The sequence below is a fragment of the Schistocerca cancellata genome, chromosome 9, assembly GCF_023864275.1.
Source record: "Schistocerca cancellata isolate TAMUIC-IGC-003103 chromosome 9, iqSchCanc2.1, whole genome shotgun sequence".
NCBI classification, from domain to species: domain Eukaryota; kingdom Metazoa; phylum Arthropoda; class Insecta; order Orthoptera; family Acrididae; genus Schistocerca; species Schistocerca cancellata.
The window spans coordinates 463404279-463417612 of NC_064634.1; the positions used below are offsets into that span (position 1 = coordinate 463404279).

At 51.6% G+C, this 13334-nt stretch overlaps 1 protein-coding gene across 1 annotated transcript in view; it reads right to left on the reverse strand.

Moving 5' to 3' along the window:
- Positions 1-13334, reverse strand: part of LOC126101504 (ubiquitin carboxyl-terminal hydrolase 21-like) — a 258245-nt gene that overhangs the window by 113748 nt on the left and 131163 nt on the right. The window contains exons 3-4 of the mRNA XM_049912149.1: positions 10665-11001; positions 10005-10562 (exon numbers count right to left, since the gene is read on the reverse strand). Coding sequence (XP_049768106.1) covers positions 10005-10562; positions 10665-11001 — 895 coding nt within the window. The remainder of the gene's footprint in view (positions 1-10004; positions 10563-10664; positions 11002-13334) is intronic.

The following is a 13334-nucleotide window of genomic DNA, read 5'->3' on the forward strand; positions in this document are numbered from 1 at the left end:
CTCTCTTGTGAGAGTACTCGTATCCTTGGGAATCACACGCCTTGCTGAGCCGGACAATGGACATCTGCTCCGAATGTGATGAAATTATATGATGAACATCTCCTCAAAGTTAGTTCAACGTCAGATTAGTCCTCCAAGCTGTTACCCTTTTCGCTACCGTTAGAAGAACTATTCTCCCCTAAACCCAGCTTGTGATATGCCGCTAACGACCTCGTCACCGATGGTACGTTAAATCTTAATCTTCCCCTCTTGCCAGTCTCAGAGCTTCGATCGTCCTGTTCCACCCTTCCAGTTTCCAGACCTCACGGAAACCTTCCTGAATACCTTATTTGGCTAGCATTCGTGGAAGAAATGACACCGTGGGTTGTGAGTCGCGCCTGGGCAGCTCAGTCGGTAAGAACATTACCAGCGAAAGGCGAGGTTCCGGATTCGTGTCTGGCTCGCTGCACAGTTCTGAATTTGCCAGGACGTTTCTGTCCGTAATTGTCACCTACGACATACACGAAGGACACATTTAATAAGTTGGGCACTTGCCGTAGTACCGTGTGCCCAACGTAGACGTAGATACAGACAACTACCTAAAAAAACTTTCACGGAGCTACAAGTGTATCATACTTCGGGGTGGTAAACACTGGCGAGGAGAACCAGCAGGTGCTGGACAGCTGATGCGGAAGCCTACGCTATCGATTAACCTGCGGAGGAGTGGCGTGGCGGCGGTGGAGTCGCAGGCGCGGTCCGGACCACGCAACCTCACACAAACCAGCGGCGCGCAATATTTAACGCCCACTATCAAATTGTGGATCTGACTGATCACAAGCTGTCTGAGTTTAGAAAAGCCAAAGGCGTCAGAGAGGCAGCTCTGACGCTGCGCTCGACAATAGAAGCAAGACACACGTTCACAGGGTCTGTCGACCTAGAAAAAGTGCTCGACACAGCAAAGTCGTGCAAGATGCTCCAAACTCCTCAAGAAAATGGATGTAAGCTACACAAGACCGAAAAACTGCAGGGACGGATTACTGACTGGAAATGGGGGAGAAAAGGTCCTTGCGACGACAAGTCATCCCGGAGTACAGCTGCACTGCACCCACATCACAACAGACGTTCAAAGTGGCCTCCACGGGATTGCTGGTCATAGGGATAGTAGCAGTTGTCATGCAAGATACACATAATCGTACTTCGGCTCACACCCTGTGGGCGGAGTTTGTACTACGGGTTCGTCTCAATATCCTGTACAACCTGGTCCCCCAGACCTGGTGCGCGTGCACGTTCACCTGTCTGAAAGGACCATGTTCAAAAGGGCCTGAGGTGTAGTGTGATGTGGTTGGCGCCTTTCAGGCTACTTGTAATGGTACAGTCGTGCTGCCTCTCGACCGTTTCCATCTGCTTGACCGTAGACAACCACCACCTCGGCTTGTTCCCGACACGAATATCGGACCATTCTGCTGCTTACAATATGCTGCGCCAATTACACAGCTTGCAACAGACAAGGAACGCACGGCACATAGTTAGAGGAACTTCCATTCGTCAGCGGCATCTACCGTGATAACGATGTATTTCCAGACACGTGTTCATAGTACCTATTTTCCTCCATTTCCAGTCAGCGATCCGTACCAGCAGTTTTTAGGTTTTATTAATGTTCACCCTGTATAGGGATGCGAAAAACGGGCCGCTTACAACCGATATTGGTATTTCACTTCGAAATAACCGATATTTTTAGGTATTTGTTAGCGTAAAAAAACGAAATGTCGTTTAGCCATACCAGTGTTTACATTTTCCGTTTTTAAATAAACCTTTTTTGTAAAAAGAGTAGTTATATTCGTAAAAATTTCCATTGCTCTAAAATATTGCGAACGAGCAACCAACAAATGGCATAAGAATTGCTACAGCGCTGCTGAGACGATAATGTACCTGTTACCGTGTGGCGTGGACTATTAGGTGGCACGCGTGTACACGCAGTGTGCAAGAGTCGTCCCATCTGGTCTGCACGGTAGTTTCTCTCTGTCGCCGTCAGACATCAGTTGTATTACAGAACGGCGCCATCCTTAGTCTGGAAGTAATTTACGGACTGCGGTATCAGTGAAGTACAGTGCTCCATTTGCTTTGCAAGATTAAAAACGGCAGGAGCCACATTTTCGGTAATACATTTTTATACGTAAGGTTGTCAGACACCCAGTTGATAGGGTCGATTAGAAAAAACCAAAGAGTTAAGAGGTAAATATATTCAACTTGCAACTCCTCGGTCCTCGACAGGATGAAGTCCAGAAAGCGTCGGAAACGTGCGGTGATCGCGACGCCCACAAGTTGGTTCTGTGCAACGAAAAAGTACGTGGTGAGTTCCGTAACCGATTATACGCCTCGACATTTGCGAGGGAAACGGCTACACCTGTGTCAGTCTGGAAACACACCTGCTGCTTGACAATTCCGAGCTGCAGGAAAAATGCGTGTGGACGTCTTTTCCCGGACACGCCGTTACTACAATAGCGTGAACGTCCATTGGCGTAAACAAGTAACTGTCTCGCGGTTCACTATATAAAACTAGAGCAATTCCCCTTGCACGAAAGGGTGCAACTACCGTTGTTCCCACGGCATCTGATAATGGAAGCACGTTATGCCACACCCACACACTGTAAGGCGGATAGGTGTGTCGATGTGCAGTTTTGTGAGGGGTAATTATAAAGTTTTAAATGTCTTCTTGAAAAAACACAGACCTAATTAACGTTCCCTCGTTGTCAAGTACATGGATGCAGTCCTAGTACCACTGCAATCCTCACGCCACAGTACCGCAGCTCGCCGCTAGACGGACCACAATGAAATGGCGCGTCCCATAAGCGATTTGGGGCATTTCGGTAGCAGCGTAAATGTTGCAGCCGTGTCAGCCCAATCCAGACGACTTCCCGACTGCCTAACCACCGCGGACGAGTGCTGGGTATATCGCTCTGCCTGCAAGAGGAACGAGCAAAGCAAACATTGGAAACCTGTGGGTTCACCACCGGCGAGTAGGTGAGCACCCGATCACCACCGGGCTAGGTGATGTTGAGTGATTTTTGGCGCGGCCACGGCACGGTGCTGACATTATGCTCGTAAGGGGCAAACCATCATTGGAGCTTACAATAAAAGCGCGACACACTGCGGATTCGGATACAATGCGGTGTATAATTCTTATTACAGTCCGCACGTGGTGTTCCTTTAGCAACATTAACCACTGGGCCCTTGAAGCCCCGTAAACAATAACCTGAGTTAGATACGGGTAACTAAAGACTACACTCAACGTCGGATCTGCCTAACGGTTATTATATCATGGCCGTCGCTAAATAAAAGCCTAGATACATGTCTCACTGTTAACATTGCGTGGATGCAGACGTAACGCAGTCGACAAAATGACTGTGTAACAATGTTTGACAATAACACACTACTCAACATAACCAAAGGATCACTTTTTTGAAACGCCGTAATTGTCTCCCATTGCGAGGCAGCCATTTGAAATATGGCTCAGAGATGCCCCTAAGCTTCCCCTGTAACGGTGCAAAAGCGTGACCCTCAGGTTCGGCGACGCTCACACGTACAAATAAAAGGCCGGAGTTCGCAAGCACATGTGAGGTGCAAAATGGGTTCATGATATCACATTGCCGGCCGCGGTGGCCGAGCGGTTCGAGGCGATTCAGTCCGGAACCGCGCTGCTGCTACGGTCGCAGGTTCGAATCCTGCCTTGGGCATGGATGTGTGTGATGTCCTTAGGTTAGTTAGATTTAAGTAGTTCCAAGTGTAGGGGACGGATGACTTCAGATGTTAAGTCCCATAGTGCTCAGAGCCATTTTTATATCACATTGGTACCAGATTTCATCACAGTTCTGCCCAACGCCACTGCGGACGAGCCACACGACGGGAAGGTTGCCACACACCGTCTGACCCACATTTGATCCCTTCTTTGACGCCTCTGTGACGGAGGTTGCAACCGCGACGTCCAACATTGAAATCACGCAATTTTCTTGTGGGTTGCCGAGAGAAACATTTGAGACACACCGCCGCTCAGGCCTCAGGCGGTGGGATAAAGCACATCAATGGAACAACTTCTTCCGAAGGGGCGTTCATTTACAAACATTTCGTGCTAGAAAACATGAATTTGCAGCGCGAGGTATCAAAGGACGACGTTTGTGACAAATTTAGCCCCTGTTGACCTCTGAAACCTCCCCCCCTCCCCCCCCGCCTTCCGTGCCCCCGATGAGTCAATCCTTTTCTAACGACAGTGTGGATCTGCAACCCCATTCGATATGACCCCAACCCTTTCGACTGTAGCATTGTGGCGTTATCGTAAGACACCACTCGTGCTCTGGCCGTCAAAAGTCTACCATCGCGAATATTAGTATCTGCAGGCTCCTTTGGATGGCGCCAGCGTGGCAGTGTACGTAAATGAGACTCCGCACCTCCACTCTCCGGGGAGACTGCAAGACACCTGCGCCCTCTCCGGCGCCGACATAAAAGGACGCCGACGGGCACAGTTCGTCAGCGCAGACCGTCTCCTCAGCTCCACGGGACAGCAGCTGACTACGTCATAGTTAGCTAAGTAAGCAAGAACCAGTACAGATAGAAATATAGTTTACTGTTGAGTCGACAAAAGACTTTAATCAGAGTCGGAAGTGTTTGTTATGTTCTACACGACTGCTTCTCAAAAGATAAGTAAATGTGTTTGATTATTCAATTATAGCAGTCCTATTGACATTCTGCAGTGTGTCCAGCTACCACGATCTACCCCCTGCTTCCTAGTCTACGAACTCCTGTTGTGACCACCCGAGCGTGACAGCAAGTTTTGCTTTGGAGTACAGGGTGGACCCAAACCATTGGACAAAATTTGAGCGCGCGTCCGAAACAGCAGAAGGTGTTTGTGCTTTTGTCCCCACCTTCTCGCGCCCTCCCGTGGCGCCTGTACAGACGGGTGCGAAACTGACACGCACGTGAATGAACACCAAAGGGTCCCGCTGATAGCCCCATTGCAGTAACGCCCTCAGTGCCATCTGAGCGCCTTTACTGGGCACTTTAAAAATGTCACTTCACAGAAATGTTCGTACACCGATTCCTAGCCGCGTGAGGGACAATCGACCTGCAATACACTAGCGCCTGCCCGTCGCATGCGGCATCAGAGGTGTGTCGGAAGGGTTGCCAATCTCGCCGGCATGTGGAAAACGGTAGATGGATGTAGAGACATAAAGGTGTGCAGGTGCGAACTGCGACCTGCTGCAGCCCCACCACGGCCCCCGTACGGGTAATTCGGGGTGTGACGACCTTCTCATAGTACGGCACGGTCCACGGTGGCGTTGGACAGAATTACGGTGAATACTGTCCCAATTTGACAACACTAACCCACTTCACAGCTCACGTGAACTTGTGAGCGCTGGCGTTAATTTGCACGTGTCGACATCCCGGCGTAAGAAGCGTCGCCCAGTAGGGCTCCACGCTTTTCCGATCATTACACAGGAGCTCGGAAGCACCACTGGGCCAAATTTCAAACTTCTGCGTCGCAATGCGAGGCAATTACGAGGGCTGGAAGAAGTGATTCTGTAATTGTTTAGGACAGTGCAGAAATGAGCACAACCAAATTCTCATTACTCAGTGTCCCTTTTTAGTCTCGATTTCTGTGTTACTGTGCTGATATCTCAGAATCGGAAAGCCTATTCTGTGTGATAACGTAAAGAATTATTGACGGCGTGAAGAATGGAGATACAAAAGCAACTTTTTTTTTTTTTTTTTTTTTTTTTTTTTTTTTTTTTTTTTTTTTTTTTACAATGTGAATGTGGAATACGTCGAGGAACAAATCAGGAAATATAATTATATAGTACAACATCGCATTATGTGCTTTTCCGAACTTCCCACGCATCCTTTGTCGCTATAAGCTGCTATCCATATGCCGCGGTTAGGACGTAACTTGGTGGGTAAAGCAATCGCGTTATGTCGGGCTCGTACCAACTGCGCAGTCCAAAGTGACACTCGGTCGCTGATGGGGGCAACTGTAAATGTGATGACAACCCTGTCAGCCGCCACGGCTGCTGTCAGCTCTGACTGCACTAACAGCACCGCACTGCCGATATCTCCTGACGAGGTTACGGGAGCCTGTAAGAACGAGGCGTCGCGAGAATCTGTACAAGGGGGTATTTTTGCTCCGTGACGTTGGCGCAATTCGCTCTGCACAGTGCACAGCCACACGTGGTGTAGAGAGAGTGCAGACTCGCCTGCTCGCTCTCGCTCGTAGACACCGCACCCCTCGTAGACAGCTGTAGCATTTCTGGCTCTGGGAGTCAAAGCACTCACTTGCAAATCTCACATACTAGTCGTGCTGCTTCTGAGCAGTGACACCAGTACAAGGCAGCAAGTGTGTTGACAATCAGAACGTTTGTGGCTTGTCTCGATGCGGCAGAGCACGGCTACGGCCACTCGGACGGTCTGTATTCGCAAAGCAAATACGAACAGGCGTTTGTAATCTGCAGCAATACAGAGGAGGGTGTCTGAGGACGCTGGGGGTCTAGTAACCCCGAACACTCAGTCTCGTTTGCATCTGACTGCAAAGGTTAATCAGTTCTCAGGCAGTCAGCGTCCACACCACACTAGCAATCCCTGTCGTATTGACATAAACGTTTTCTGAAAATCGCACCGCATCACGGGCTAAAAGACTACAGTGGAGAAACTAGCGTTCGGGCCACGTTACAGTGACCACCTTGGTGGTCTCCTGACGTGCTTTACCTGTGAGGAGTCGCTTATATTTTGTCATTGCCAATCACTGAGCATGACGCAAGATCATACTTTTAAAAGGTGGTAGTTATACACACGGACGGCCGTTTGCACGCCCATTCCAATCACCAGGCAGCGCAGAAGAACTCAGTTACCCGTCGTTTGGCTATCCGTGCGCAGCGCTAAAGCGATGCTCCAAACATAACATTTACGCTCGAAACGCTGCGTAAAAAGTTCGCGGCCAATTGCTACGACAGTAAATGTATCCAAACAACCGTGGCAACAAACGAAGGGGAGTGAAATAGGTAATCAGCGCGCTCACCTTTCGTGAAAACTGTTAACTGACCGCATTGGTAAACTTCTTCGCCCGGCTAGTATCCATCCTGTCTGCCACAGCAGCCGCAAGATTCAGTATTTGCTACGCTGCACGAACGACACTGCAGTTGTGTGTGAGGTGGAATGTCAGTGTGGAGAAGAACCTGCGAGACCGGCAGGCGTACAGCAACACGCATACGAGGGCGTCGGCGCTACATTCGTCTGGGACAGCACACCGAGTCTGCAGTGGCCGAACGCCGACGAGGATACCAAATTTAACGAAGCCCGCACATTCGTCGAGCAGCCGGCCTTGTCGAAACCCGAGAGAAGCCGTAGCAATAATGAAACACGCTAGCGACGCAGACAGAGAGGAGAAATACGGAGTTGCCCCCTCGTGGCTGCCATTCCTCAGAGACGGAGAGGCCGCACCAGCGCCACTGACCCGGGGGGGGGGAAGGGGGTAGGGGGGGGGGGAAATACCTCACAGACTTAACGAATGCTATCCTGAAACACCAACACTTACTTCCCTGCCTTTTGGAAGGCGCGCAAGGTCCTGATGTTCAGGAAGCCAGGGAAAGACCACTCCCTCCCACAAAATTACCGACCCATCAGTCTGCTGTGTTCGCTCAGCAAGATTGCTGAGAAGGTAATATTAAAACGTATCACCAGGCACTGCATCGCCAATGACACCCTAAGACCGGAGCAATTCGCATTAGGAATCACCACTCGACAACACAACAACTCCTCCAAGTAGTCGAACATATAACACACGGCTAGAACATGAATAAAGCCACAGGGGCCGTGTTCCTGGACATGGAAAAGGCTTTCGACCGTCTGTGGCACAACGGACTCATACGCAAACTAAGCGAAGCTGGTTTCCCGGACGGACTCGAACGTCTCACACACTCATATCTCACGAACAGGTGTTTCAACACTAACGTGCAGGATAAACAATCAACACAACACAGTATCCAAGCTGGAGTACCCCAAGGAAGCATCCTAGGGCCCATCTCGTTTAACCTGTACATTAATGACTTCCCAGCGACACAAAACACGACGTTAGCCGTCTACGCGGATGACACCGCCATCCTTGCGCAAGATTGGAAACCGTCGAACATCAATTCACGAATACAGACAGCACTCAGAACAGCTGAGTCTTGGTTGGAGCGATGGCGTATTAAAGTAAACGTCGACAAGTGCGAAGCAGTTCTGATTACACGCAGACCGAAACTACTGCGCAAACATCAACACTGTAGACCGATAACACTACATACACGCCCAATACGTTTCCGAGAGAAAGTCAGGTACCTTGGTGTCTGGCTCGACCGGAAACTTACATGGGGGGACCACATTGAGTACGTTGCCAACCGAGCGCACGCGAGGCTCAAACAGCTCTACCCAATGCTCAACAGGGGAAGCACACTGAATAGGAGGGTGTCGAGGTCCATATACATGAAACTGATTAGACCTCTGATGACGTACGCAGCTCCCGTCTGGCAATATGCAGCTCCTACGCGCCGCCTGCAGATAATACAGAACAAAGTGCTACAAATCATTAGCAACGCTCCACGCTACACACGCACCGTGGATCTTCACCATGAATACCGCCTTTATATCCTCAGGAAGTATTCAAAAAACACGCCACACGTCTATACAGGAACTCGAGACACTCGAACAATCCTTCCATCCTCACTCTGGGAAATTAAGATCACAACCATAGGTGGAAGCACAAGCGGCCAAACACACTGCTAGCTAGGGCATAGCCGCCTACGGTAAACTAACATACGCAAACAAGCGACAAACGTCGGCAAGCCCCTGCATATCAGCAACACTGACTGGTAATTATCAGCTGCTATTAGAGCCGACCAACAGGCCACAGCAGGGACACCGACGAGCTCGCCCACAGACGCACAAACAAACCGCCAACATCACCTTATACTGTGCTTTCGACATATGACCTATCGTACACAAAAACGATAATAAACCTAACTGTTGCAGGTTGCTGACGCTGAACGAAGACTCTACACCAGGACCCAGCGCCAGCCTCCGAGCAACACAACCGCACAACGTCAAGGTATCGGCATGCATGATAGCCACTACTAACAAAGCCTACCCTTGCACGACCTATCGCAGGCAGCAAGACATCCGCTACTGCTCTTACCACCTGACCTAACTATCGCAGAGGTTTTTTTCCTTTGGCTCTTGCCTCGCCACTTTTTTTCCTCTGCCCTTCAAACCGCTACCCTTCGTTCGATTTCGACCAATCTATCTCCAGATGAGCGCGTATTAATGGTTAACTCTAACCAGACGTACGCAAACATCGCAGTACCCACATCCTGCGACACCTCACTTTAGCGCACACTAACCCTTATGCAGAGATGGCAGTAGACTTACTGTGTTGGCCATCATGCCGGTGTGGGCGTGGAGGGGCTCCGCCTCTATCTTGAGGCGCTACCGGCGAGTAGCCGCCTGCGTCCAGCAGTAGGCCCACGCCTCATCCGCCGACGAGCACCACCCGTAGCAAACAATGCAAGAAGCGGTAGACAACAGTTGGTTCCCATTCCGTGCACTATTGCAACCTATTGTAGTAACGTTGGCGCTCCTTGACCAGTCACAACAAAGATCTTTTAGAACTAGGACGTAACGTCACGCTCAGTGAGAGGCAACGACAAAATACAAGCGACTGTTCACAGCTAAATCACATCAATAAATCCTGAACTAGGTCGCTGTAACCGTGGTCAAAATGTTTGGTTCTCCAGTATAGTTTTTTTTTTTTTTGGCATTATGATGTGCTGCGATACTCGGGAAAGATATCTCCTGACTCTGGCCGCGGAAGCGTACGCGGTTACGTTAGCAACCTGTCGTAGTGTTCCGCCGGTGAGTGGGCGCAGTGAGAGGAACGGGGAGCAGGGCGAGGTCGGGGCGGACAGAGAGGAGCGGCCGTGGCCTGGGCAGGTCCCGGCCGCACTTACCGGCTGGCTTTCGAAGCGGGCGGCGGAGCCCACGGAGGCCGCCTGGGACGGGGGCCGGCGGCGCACCGTGCCCAGGCGGGCCGCCCCCGCGACCACGCGGTCCCGCGCCTCCTCGTCGGAGCTCTCCTCATCGCTCGAGTCCGCCCTGCTCTTTGCCTTTGCGACCCGCGACGGGGACGCGCCGCTGCCGTCGGCCGCTGCCGCAGCCGCCACCGCCGCCGTTGCCGACCGCTCCCCGTCGCCTTCGTCGCCGTCGTCGGGCCCCGGCGTGACGAGAATGCGCCTGCGGACTCTAGTACCGTTCTGCTGGATCACGCTCACCGTGGGGGCGGCGGCGGGCGCGGCCGCGGCCGGCGCTGCGCCCTGCGGGGGCGGCGACGGCGACGCCGACACCGAGTCGAGGCGGCGCCGCACCTCCGACACGGGGCCAGGCTCGTCGCCGCCGCCGCCGCCGCCGCTCGCCGCCCCCGGGGCCGCGGGGCCCGCGCCGGCCGCGGCCGCCGCCTCGTCGTCCGACGACGCCGAGGAAGAGGACGCGGACGAGCAAGAGGCCGGGGACTGCTCGCGGCCAATTACCTCTGTCCGCGTGGCCGCGACGGCCGGCGCGTAGCGCTGCGCGGTGCTGGTGGAGGCGGCGGTGGCGCGCGGCGGCCGCTCGGCGAGGTAGGCGGACGGCGAGTACTTGTTGTACAGGTCCTGGACGGCGTCGAGCGCGGCCGCCGTGGAGCTGCGCGGGGCGCGCCCGCCCGACACGCCGGCCGACGAGCCGGCAGAGGCCGACGCCGACGCCGAGGTGGCGCCGGAGTCGGCGCGCGACCGGCTGGACGCCCGCGAGTAGGCGGGCTCGCGCGCCTCGCTGCGCTCGCGCGACGACGACGACGAGAGGCTGAAGCTGGAGCCCGAGGCGGAGCTGTAGCGCGACGAGGCGCCCAGCCCGGAGTCCGCCTCCGACAGGCTCAGGTGCCGCCGGCCGTACGCCGCCACCGACGACGTCGAGCTGCAACAGCCGCACGCGGCGCGCTACTCACACCGCCTCCACACCTTACACCTAGCTGATGCTACAACGCAGAAATACGGCAGCACGGGGTAGCCGCGCGGTCTGGGGCGCCTTGCCACGGTTCGCGCGGCTCCCCCAACCCCCCGGTTTGAGTCCTCCCTCGTGTGTGTGTGTGTGTTTGTGTGTGTGTGTGTGTGTGTGTGTTGTCCTTAGCATAAGTTTAAGTCAGATTAAGTAGTGTGGAAAGCCTAATGACCGATGATTTCAGCAGTTTGGTCCCATAAGAACTTAAAAAATAAAAAAAGACGCCACAATAATAACGATTGACGTTGCCAGGGCATTCAATAATCTCTGGAACGTTTCAAATGTTAAGACATCTGGAGGTTACGCCAATCACCGTACAGCAGTTTCCTAGGTAACTATAGACCGAGAAGTCTTATCGCAGATGGACAGCTGGAGACTAATGAAAAGAATTACCGAAGGCTGTCCTCGAGGATCCAGCTGCGACTCCATTTTCTAGGACATAACAATCGAACCACTCCTGCAATTTCTACATGGAAATGAGAGGTCGGACGGAATTGTCGCCTACGCACACGACCCATTACTTGCAGTCAGTGTAAACAACAGAATTCAGACAGAAGAGAAAGCCAGTGGAATACTACTAACTATTACACAGTGGTGCCACAATAACAACAAACGCAGGATAGTCGAAATCAAAACGACATCACGTTACCAAAATGATCACTGCATACAAATCCTTCAGTTAATAATAGTGGACAGAAACATCAAACTAGCACACGCTACGTGCTATCTTGGGGTACGCATAGCTGAGAAATTGAATTCTACGTAATGCTTGCAACAGACAAAGCAGAAAAATACTACATAATCTGGTGAGGCCTAATCTGAAACAGTACAGGGTACTTCTACCAGTCATACGGACACACCACTGTGCGCTGTTCCAAGCGGTACTCAGCTTTGCAAACTAGCACGTCGGCATACAGGCTGAACCTGGTCATCGACAAAACATCAGTTCAGGCGAGGGCAGAGAAGTGTCCTACCGAGACTATCTGGAGCCTCCGGCACCACCTCTGTGGGGGCACTGTGTGTGGCACTCGGAATATGCCTCAGGGATATCACGATCAAATACAGAGCTGCGAGGTTAAATATGCGGACACTGGATAAGGTACACACAATAACTGGTGTACGAATACACACGATACGTCACCTTAAAAGATGGCGTTTGGATACGTGGCAAGGTGAGTAGCATGTGAGAAGACTGTACGACTTCCTCCCTCACATAAGGGAGCGATTGAGGAAGAAAGGTATCGATTACAGCCACAGTATGGCACATTTCTTAACTGGACGCGGGCCTCATCCCACGCACTAAACTGCGCGAGTCTGAGACACAGACCTACATGCACATGTTGGGAAGAAGATCCCCAGAACACACTTTCTTCTTCTGCAACCAATACGCGAAGAACAGAAATACACTGGACTTAGACTACACACAAACGGGCATACACAACAACAAAAGACGAGGAACAATGGGCACAACTAAGTACATTAACAAACAGTATTTCAGAACCAACACATGCGGACACGACATAACAGACATGCCTATATGCAATGTAACAACATGTAACGCCGGAAATGCATATCCTCGTATTTCCATCTATTGTACTATAAATTTGTTTTCCTTATTTTTCTTACCTGAATATATGACATTTCTGTGCCTTTACATATTGTAATTGTTTTACTATTTGTATATATATATTTATGCATTTATGTCGATGTATAATTGGTTTGTTTCGTAAATATTATTTGTATATTTACGCTGGGTCTTGACTAGGGAAAACTGCTATGGAACGATTACATCGATAGGCCGTGTGAAGAATCAAAGTGCGTAGGATCTTTGGTAGTGTTAACTCTGTCGCGTGGAGCGCGGGCTGAGCAGGGGGAGTCTGGCTGGAGTAGCGAGTGGAGCAGGTGTGTTGTGTGAAGCTCCCGCGAGTTGCCGCGCTTTCGGGGTTTGGCAGCATGTAATTGCGCTCGACTTGCGATGGTAGTTTCTGACATGGTGTCGCGGACGGGAAGCATTAACTAGCGCACATCAAGAGCCCGTTTCGTCTGGTGACCGTGTCGAGAAGAAGGCGCGCCAACATCCAGCTTCTGCAACAGCGACGGCCGACAATGAGTGACTGTCGCCACCTCCTCGATCGACGGCTTCAAACCTTCAATCAACCAACAAGGAAGAGTGGAAGTACGTAAAGTTTTAGAACTGTATGGCAGACCTCAGCTTTTCAAACTTTAAAAATTGTTGCATCACAAAATTA